At 37.6% G+C, this 9,938-nt stretch overlaps 1 protein-coding gene across 1 annotated transcript; it reads left to right on the top strand.

Moving 5' to 3' along the window:
- Positions 1–300: 300 nt before the first annotated feature.
- Positions 301–1,877, top strand: LOC6562222 (endoplasmic reticulum resident protein 44). The gene is made up of 2 exons (XM_001988679.3): positions 301–344; positions 857–1,877. The coding sequence occupies exons 1-2, from the start codon at positions 301–303 to the stop codon at positions 1,875–1,877; spliced, it is 1,065 nt and encodes a 354-aa protein (XP_001988715.3).
- Positions 1,878–9,938: the final 8,061 nt, after the last annotated feature.

Below are 9,938 nucleotides of genomic sequence, written 5' to 3'. Positions count from 1 at the left end.
AACAACGACGACGACAGCAGCCGTCGAGCGACGACATTTCTTCCCAGCCATTCCCATTAAACTCAACCCGAGATTTAAACGTTCCATCCACAACTTTTGTATTGGAGCCTGGCAGTTGCCGTCGTCTCATTTGTGATTTGTGATTGGGGAGCTGCAGCTGCAAATATTTGCTTAGCCCTTTTGCACCCAACCAACGATTACCAGCTAGCAGCAATGGGTTGGCTCAGCTATTTGTTTATTTTGTTTGGACTTTTGTCTAGGTATAGATATGGGGTGCTTAACCCTTTTAATGTCAGCGTCATGAGTAAGAATATACTGAAACTAAAAGGTGTGCTGAAAAAGAGGTAGAACAGTAATCTTTAATATTTGACTTTGAATTTCATCAATAATTATTGAACAAATATTGAAATGAAATGATTACTAAGTGAAGTTTAGCAGAAATAAGTGTAGTCAATTTCTTGAATGAAACGCTTTTATTCAAGTTTCAGCCAAAAATACGTACAATTTCTTAATCTTAACTTATTTTAGATCTTAACTTTCGTAGACATAACTTGTAAACCTATAACGCTGCAGAGTTAATTCCTTGGTGAAAGTATTAACTTTTCTTAAAGATTTCAAAGCGAACAAGTTTGAGTTTTTCAACTGACATTTTCATTAGGAAAATTCATTTAAATATTTACAGAAAAATGTTGTATTCAATTTGTTTAACTCTTTTGATGATTTTGCCGCTTGAGTCGTCAACTCCATTATTATCAGCGTCTATTGTATTAGAGATCACAAAGTCCAATTTTAATAGTACGGTACACTCGCATAAGTTGGTATTTATAAATTTCTATGCGGATTGGTGCCACTTCAGTAATCGGCTGACACCAATTTTTGAGGAGGCAGCTGTGCGACTGGCTGAGGATCTCCCGCCGGAAGCAAGTGTTCGTCTGGCACGTGTGGATTGCATGCGTGAAATGGAGTTGGCCAATCTCTGCAGCATTACCAAGTTTCCCACTCTACTTCTGTATTATCGTGGTCAACCGCTACGTCAGGAGTATCGTGGACAGCGTTCCGTTGAGGCACTGGTCGCCCATGTGCAGAAGCAGCTTCGATTGACGATTAAAACATTGGATAATGTGCAACAATTGAATATGATCGATGTGAAGAGGCGCACTGTGATTGGCTTCTTTGAGAGCCGCAAGAAGCCTGACGCAGGAATCTTTGAGCTGGTGGCGGAGCGTTATAAAAACGATTGTGATTTCTATGTGAGAGTCGGCGCAAAGCTGGACGACATGACGTACACGCATTATATGCCAACGATTGTCTTTCGTCCGGATGTGGAACGCACCCATGCCGCGGATGAGGTCTTTGCCGGCAATCCATCATCTCTGCCAGAGCTGGAGAAGTGGGTCTTCAAGAAGTGTGTGCCGCTAGTGCGGGAGGTGGATTTCGGTAATGTGGAGGAGATAATCGAACAACGACTGCCGCTGCTGGTGCTCTTTCACATGCCCAACGATGTGGACTCGGTGAAAGATTTCAAGTCGATTGTGGAGATGCAATTGGTGAGCTGTTCGGATTGTGGACGTTTCAATTTTGTTACCGTCGACGGTCTGAAGTTTCAGCATTCGGTACAGCACATTGGCAAAACAGTGCATGATCTACCATTCATCGCCATCGATTCGCTAAAGTATATGTTTCCCTATTCCAAATTTAAGGATATGTATATACCAGGTCATCTCAAGCAATTCCTTCAAAACTTCAGCAGTCATCAACTGCAGCACAAGTTGCACCTTACAAAGGATCAAGATAAGAACTTGCCGCCGTTATCCACCTTCAAGGAACTGGGACCCTCGAAGCATCGCTATACTCTGGTCGAACATGATGAGCTGTGAGCGATTGTTTCTATTGCTACTTGTACTAAATAGACTACTTTTTGTTGCTGGCAAACTTAATAAACTGGTTCTCTGTGCACTAGCTTAAAATAAAACACTAGGCAGCAAAGTGTTGGTTTAACAGTGCGTAGTAGAATTCGAAATAGAACTGTGCAAATAATAAAATAAAAAATATACCGCGCAGATAAAGCACATCAGCTTTAGTCCAAAGTGTATTCAGGGTATCTTGTGGTCAAGCTCAGTCCAGCAGTTTTTCTTTACTGTACTTTATTTTATCATCATTCTAATTTTTGCTAATACCACTTTCACATAACCATTTTAAAAATTTGTTTGCACTTTCTTTTTTTTATATTATCTTTTTTTTATATTATATCTGCCATTGTTTGCTTTTATATTTTTGCTCTCATTGTTAATTTTTTCTGATATGGTGTTCTTATTTAGCATTTTATTGTTGCGAAGTGTAATCAACGTAGAGTCGACTAGCGTAGCGTCTCATGCAATTTGTTGCGCCTTAAAAATGTTCGTTTCAGGTTTCTTGCTCGCCCGCGTTCTGGGGAACATGGTAAAAACAAATTGCCTGCAACTAAACATAATGGTTCAACAGACACCTGCTCAAGGTACACACTCAAGGAAAATCACTTGAGCGCCGCTGTGTTCTTATCGGATAGGACGCAACCAAGCCATTTTCTTGAACTGCATTCGTTGCCTCGGCATCCAGCTCTCAACATAATTTGCAGTGGTTTTGCATTTACTTTGCATCTCAAGCATGCTTGAGCCTTTCGCCTGCTGTACCCGGCAGCATTAGCCCGATTCCACTGTGAGACTATCCCAGCTATTCCAGCATCCTTAAGGCTTGTCTTGTTGCTGCCTGGCACTTCCGATTCCGGCAACAGCAACTACACTCCAACCCAATCCTGTGTTAAGTATTCGTCCCGTTTGTTGGTTTTAGTTTTATGCGTTACATTTTGCGCCCTGTTCGCAATCACTCCAGAGCTGTGGTCGTCCTTGCGGTGACTCAGACCCAAAGCTACTCCTACAGCAACCGAGCAGATGGAAAACAGTCGCAGCAGACGCAGCTGAAGATGCAGTTGGATTCTTCTTTATTTTTTGTGTGGTTTTGCTGCTTTAAGTGTTGCTTGTTTTTTAAGTTGTTTGCCATTGCACTAACATATGCGCATATATAATTTGCAATTGTTTTCGTGGCTACAGATTTGCATGCTCTAAATACACCGTAAGTAATCGTCATTTCAGCAATAATGTTTAGCTTTTATATCATGCTCACAAGTTAGATATATTTTTAGCATTTATTATTTTTTTCTAAGTCGTAATATTTATAAGCGAGATATTTCATAAACTATAATGTCATATTAAATACAAATGAAATAAACTCTTTAAAAATTGTTTAAAAAAGGAATTATGTAATTATCGGTCCGGTCGCGAGTACTTCCATGTAAGCATTCAATTTAGTGTGCACAGGGAAGTTTGCCAATAGGACTAGAATAAAACATTTAACAGCTGGGTACAGGGTATCTCTTAGTCAACATCTTTCAATTACAGCTTTTCCACTTGTTTATTTTTGCCAAGTAACATTGTCCAAATTCTATGAATTTCATTGAAATTCACGTGCACATTTCTGGCAGTGCACTTTGATATCATACATGCAAAAGTGTCGGGCGCACATACTTAAAGCCTGTGGCTGCAGCTCACCCAGCTCATCATCCCTTCGTCTGCCTTAAAGCGCACACGCTATTTGTACAACAAATTTGAGCTCATTTACACGCAAAGAACACAAACAGAGAGCAAAGAAACGGACGGAAGTAAAGTTGGAAGTTGCCAGGGCTGACTTTTGAGGCAAGTGCAAAACTATTTCGTTTGCTTCTTAATTTAATTAGCACCCAATTTGTATGTGTGCTTCTCTCCCTCTGTGTGTGTGTATGTGCAAGTCTGGGATGGAAAAACAATTTTCAGCTTTGGAGCTACTCATTTGTTCCAGCAACTTTTGTGCTGCTTTTTAATTAAACGCATTAAATTATTTGCATTGCCGCAAGTTGGTTAATGCTTGGATAATACTCTGCACCTATTACATTCACATTAAGGAGCACACAATTCAGGGGAAGAATAACATTATTATTATTTTGCTTATTTTTTTTAACCAAATAGAATATAAAATTAAACATAATTCGGAGTGTTACGAAAGCGATTCGAATGGAAGATACAATATTAGTTATTCTGTATTAAAGCCAAAAACTCTTTGTATTTACTTTGCCATCGCTAAGTTCTTATCTAAATAAATGTAGATAGTGTGGTTTAGGATGTCATTTACCTATCTACCAATTATCTTTTAATATTATTATTTTGTATTTAAAGAGAAAGTCAACAATCTAATTAAATTACACACTATGAAGATAAGATATTTGTTAGTCGAACAAACTTGTCGAGAGCAGTCTTGCTGGTTTATTAATATGCTGCAGAGAAATGTTTCTATTTTTATTAATTAAGCGCACTTCATTAATTGCTGTGTCGCCTCTGTGTGTGTATGTGCGAGGGGAGCGAACTCGGTGGCCTAGAAATCCCTCCCGGCGAGTAGATTTATCAAGACTTGAGCGTGCATTTAGCATTTAGATTGAAATCGGGAGCCAAGCTGCATGATTGATAGTCCTGCCTCATCCTGCCTCGTCCTGCCTGTCGCCATATTGTTCACCAAGCAACCCCCTTGGAGCACTTTGGGGCCGCTCTGGGTGGGATTGCTGTGACTGTTGACACAGGTGTTGCTTTATTTTAATTGTAATTGGTCAACGCTGGCAATTATTCTGAATGAATTTTGCATTACGTTGACAAATGAAAGAAGCGTGCCAAAATGCACACCCAGAGGAAATCGAGACAAAGCCATCAGACCATTTTCATTTTTTTTGCAGGCATGACTTTCAACAACAATTGCTATCGTTTATATATATATGTACATATGTGCAGCGTTAAAACTTTGACAAGACTCTTCTTCTATCACAAAATTTTTGAAAGGCAGCTCTGATACATATTTTAAAAATTCTTACCTATTCTACCTAATCTTTGGTGCTCACAGACCCTTTGCCGTTGACTCTGTTTTAAATGAAGACCGAGTTATTAATATTTTTGTTGGCCTTTGGCAACGTTCGTTGAAAATTCGATAAACGCCATAAATTGCCAAACATGACTTATGATATCTCTGCATTGTCTGCCTCTTTTTTCTCAATGTCAACACCATTTTTTATGGCAAAATCGGAAAAACGTTTGAGGCGTAACTTGTACAGCAGCTAAAGCGTACAAAATGAAATAATAGAATAGGCAAACACAACAAGCATGGGCAGAATTGGACTAAAAAATACCCTGCTGAAAAGGCATTAATAAATATGTAGGTATTTAAGTTCTTTACAGATACTAAAATTTAAGTTTTTTTGTGATCTAATCTCGCCGACAGCGTAAAATGAGCGAAAAACTTTGCTCACATAAAGAAAGAATAAACAATAAACTTTGTAAGACAACTGAAGTGATTAAAACCACTTTAACTTAACTTCAAACATGGAAGAGATATGTCTTTAAACTATTGTTTTTCACCTACAAGTTTTGATAAATTTATTGACCAACCAAGTAACCCTTCTACGATTCATCTACAACTCAGCAGAACTCAGTAGTTTCAATTTAAAAAATATATTTTTAACATATATATTATTTTATGTAATTTGTAATGTTTATCAATTAAATAACGTCTCGGTCAGGGTAATTATTTTTGCTCTTTTTGAATGCAAGCATTTTTTTAAGCGATCGAACTCTGAAAAGTCAGGAACAAAGGCAATTAAAAGGGAGAAAGAAATAATTGTGTTATTATACCAAACAACGTTCATTGACTTTTGTGGAACTATTGGCAAAGTTGGCACAGTTCTCAAATGCAGTAGACCACAATAAGGCATTACAAGTATAGTCCTTGACTGGCAGCCAGGAAATACAATGCCATACACACTGCAGAGCAGAACATACCATTAAAATTATTGAAATGCCAATTAAAGTACTGAAAAGCAGCTACAACCATAGCAATGGTACCATGGTGGCTATGGATAATGGCTCAATCTATTGGGCTGCAATCGTACTTAATCTGGTCAGTGTACCAGCAGTAAGGATAACATCAATCATAAAACTTTCGAGTGTGTGCAGCAGCAATAAAACTAATGGGATTACATTTTTAAAAAGTACGAGATATTTGAAATGAATTTCATTTAGCAGAAGCTGCTCATTCAATGCTCGATAAATTTAATTATATATTTGAAAGCGAGTTCAATGAATGGGCAAATGTTGCAGATTTTGAGAACAAAATCATGTGCTGCCTTAAATTATATTCGTTGACACTTCAGTAATAGTCATGGATTCTAGCATGAGCTAGAGTATACTATTCTTACTTGTTTTACTTTAAATTAAATATATTTTTAACTGCACTAGAAACTACAAACCCGTTAAACTATAAGCGTAGCGTGTTCTGAGCTCATATATTTGCCGCATGTCGATGTCATTTCTTTGGCTCTGCCTAGATTTGTATACTCGTTCTAGCACAAAAAACCCATCATAAACATGCACTACAAGTACTAACGAACCTAACATGGCCTGCTGTTGAATGATAACAGTCCGCCTCAATGAAAAACATAGTAGAATGCGAGAAAGAGTGTGGAATATAAGGGGGGAATAAGAGAAAGCAGTGGCAATTAATCTTCACAATGCCATACATGCGAAATGGAGTTCATAAATTTCAAGTGACGCTACACAAGGCAGAAATGGCGAAGAGCGAGTTTCACTCCAGCATCGCTTGTAGTCCTTCAAGTGTGGACCAACAAAGTTTAACTTAGACTCGAGTTCTGATATGTAAGGCAAACCATAATTTGCCTTACACACCCATAGGTAAACAGATGCCACAGCGATATTTACCATATGAGATAGTCTGGGATTTTCCAGCCACTCTGTGTGTGGAGCACAATTCCAATTAGCCAAGTGTTATTTGAGTTAGTGAAGTAGTAAATTAGCGTAATTTTGCTTATGAAGCACCCTTTAAAATTTTTTGAATAGCTAACTGTTATCAGAATAATAAAGAGTCACTATTAAAGATAATAATGTATTTTTATATGTCAGTAATGTTGTTTGACATAAAAAATAGCAATCATTATGTTGTACTAAATTCACATCCTAAAAATTGTAAACTTGAAAGTAACCCTTGCCATTGTGTTTTGAAATTTCTTATAAATTGATAAATGAGGACTTATACGCATACAAGAGTACAACAAATATGCTCGCAAGCTTAATGCCTTGATATATGCATATATTAGGAGTTTGGGGAGGTTGCGCACAGTGCGTATGAGTAATAATGCGAAAGTAAATTTATGGTAAATGGCACTGAGAGCAATGACTAAGCCATGGAAATGGCCGAGTATCGCTTGTTTGCGCTTATGTCTGTATAAAAATGCATATAAATTTCACATTTGTGCAATTTATTATGGGCACAACGGCGACGCTGTCAAGGACCTTATCCTTTCTGGCTGAAAATTAGCTCGTTTGTCTTGGTCTTATGCGGCCAACAAAGAATGTGGCTCTGTTCAGCTCAAAGCTTGCCGGCTTTAAAATGCTAACGAGAAGCAGATCAGAAATAACTAACATTATGTGGCCACAATCCCTTTTGAATAAATCAACAGGCGTTTTATATCTGATCCCCTAACTCCCACTTACCGCCCCCTTTGGCAACCACAAACAAAATATTTTGCCCACATTTGCTGTCTGCGCCGCTTTTCAATGGCCTGTTGAATTTATTGGGGTCAGCCCGACGATGGTGTCTGTTTCGGAGGTGTTAAAGTCGGGTCCAGAATATGGGTTGGGTTGGGATACAAAATTTCACCTAATGTTGTGCTCGGTTCAAAATCACTACTGATAATTGGCCTGGGCCAAAACGGCAGCTGAGGTTAGCGCATGAATTGAATTTAAATAGTTGATTAGTTGGTCGAATGGGAGCATTGGAGGGTCTCACAAATGTGGTGAAAATAGGAAAATATAATTGCAAATTTGATAGAAATTTCAGCATACAGAAGCCATGCATATTTGAACATGTAATAACCACATATTATTTATAAAATCAATAAGTATATTCACAAGTAATATTGTGATAAGAGTTATAAATATTGTTGTATAAAATACAAGAATATTTTTAAAGATATAATAACTATATAATTTTAATAAAACAATTATATATATTCTCTACAACATAAACACAAATATTAGTGTGAAATTAAATTTGATCCGACTTTAATTTTAATTGCATGCACTCAAGCTTAGCGAAAACATTTTAATAAAAATAATTACACACTTGAAACTTAACTTACCGATTGTTAAAAATGTTGGGCACATTGCGCTGTGCCTAGCCTCCTAGAAGAATATGCGTCTGCAGTGCAAACAACTGGAAGTTGCTACGAGAAACTTAATTTCAGGCAACTCGTCCGGCTACTCGGATTTCTTGGGCTGTCGTCCAAAAAGGCATAAAAATGTTGACGACGTCTACGAGTTTTTAGCTTTAGCTACTGCCACATCCGACCCACTCGCTCTCTCAACCACCTTCCGTTTGGGCCAAAAACTGTTGGTGTACATAGTTTTTAGCACATTTTTAGCATTTCATAGTTTACGACTTCTTAACTCGATTTGCCGTAGGATAAAGTTTACCGTTTTTTTCTACTTATTTGATTTTATTTTTTATTTTTTTGTATATTTTTACAGGATGGAACTTGTTAATTTTCCGCTGCAAATCTGTCAACTCTGTTAACTGAACAGAAAAATTCAATAACAAGTGGCAAACTTTGCGCAAAAAACTTTTCCATATGAATTTGCATACTTTTAGGCGCAGTGCCTATTCTAATTAAAAGTCTAGACTCTGCTCGAACTTGTGTCTGTGTGCGGTGTCTCACATATGGAAGCTCATTGTCGATTGTCAATTCAGATGATCTGCCCCCATTAACCGCAATTTCCAATTAATCAACTGGCGGCCATTACCCACAACAACATAATTTCCCTGAGGGACAACAACAATGCCAATGCACCTGGGCCTGGTAAATGTTATAAAGTTAATTGGCATCTGTTTTACTGTTCCTCCTGGCAATGACTGGCTCAGGATACATATATATGTATATATAAATATATCCATGCGTGGGGAACAGAAGCCTCATGAATCGAAGGGTCAACAATGTTTATTGTGTTTGAGATTTTTTAGATACTAAAAGTGTGCTTGGACTGTGTATCTGAATGAGATTTTTTATTGTCTGTTGGGGAAAGATTGCATTAAAGCTGCTCTTAAAAATGATATAACAATAAGAGGCTTTATTTTTTTTGTTGCTTATTTTGAGTACAATCCGCTAATATCTCTTTAATTATAATAATAATGTTTAGCCATGAAGCGAAGAACCAATTAAATTCTTGCAACTTAAATTTAATATTGAAAATATGTAATATTGTCCGTTTGATATGATTAATATGAAAGAAATCGATTCAGTTTTCAGTTATGAAACTTGAAAGCCATAAAATTGAATTCAAACTTTAAAGTAGGGGAGTTTTTGAATATTTTTTGTGTTTGCAAGAGTTTCCATCAGCCTCAGGGGTTGCTATGCTAAACATGCTCTTGGTTGCAATTCTGTTGATTTAACCTCTTAGTGTACTCACTCACATTCATTCGCACACTCATATCCATCGAAAGGTATTTGGCATAAAAGGCAGCAAAAGGTCCATTGGAATGGCCCTTCACGAGCTGCAAAATGATATTGAAATTTGTTAATGAAGTTAGCAAAGCTTGAGTAAGGTACCCGGCAGCAATGTCCAGCATTGATCAATGGACAGCATGAAAAACGAACAGCAGCATGCATCAAGCAATCGAGATACAGATACGGATACTGTGAGAGATTCTGCATTCGCACCAAAGTGGCAGCAACTTGAAAAATGCAACAAGAGCAGTGGCAGCAACAGTAGCAACAGCAACAACGGCACAGCCACCAAACACAAACTCAATTTTTGTAC

Source organism: Drosophila grimshawi, unplaced genomic scaffold, assembly GCF_018153295.1.
Source record: "Drosophila grimshawi isolate 15287-2541.00 unplaced genomic scaffold, ASM1815329v1 contig_1377, whole genome shotgun sequence".
In the NCBI taxonomy this organism is placed as follows: Eukaryota; Metazoa; Arthropoda; class Insecta; order Diptera; family Drosophilidae; genus Drosophila; species Drosophila grimshawi.
The sequence above is the reverse complement of the archived record's forward strand: the minus strand, read 5'-3'. Positions and strand labels throughout refer to the sequence as shown.

Coding starts and splice junctions, on each gene's coding strand:
- LOC6562222 (XM_001988679.3), top strand. CDS start 301: ATGAGTAAGAATATACTGAAACTAAAAGGTGTGCTGAAAAAGAG. Junction 345..856: donor AAAGGTGTGCTGAAAAAGAG/GTAGAACAGTAA, acceptor GTGCCACTTCAG/TAATCGGCTGACACCAATTT.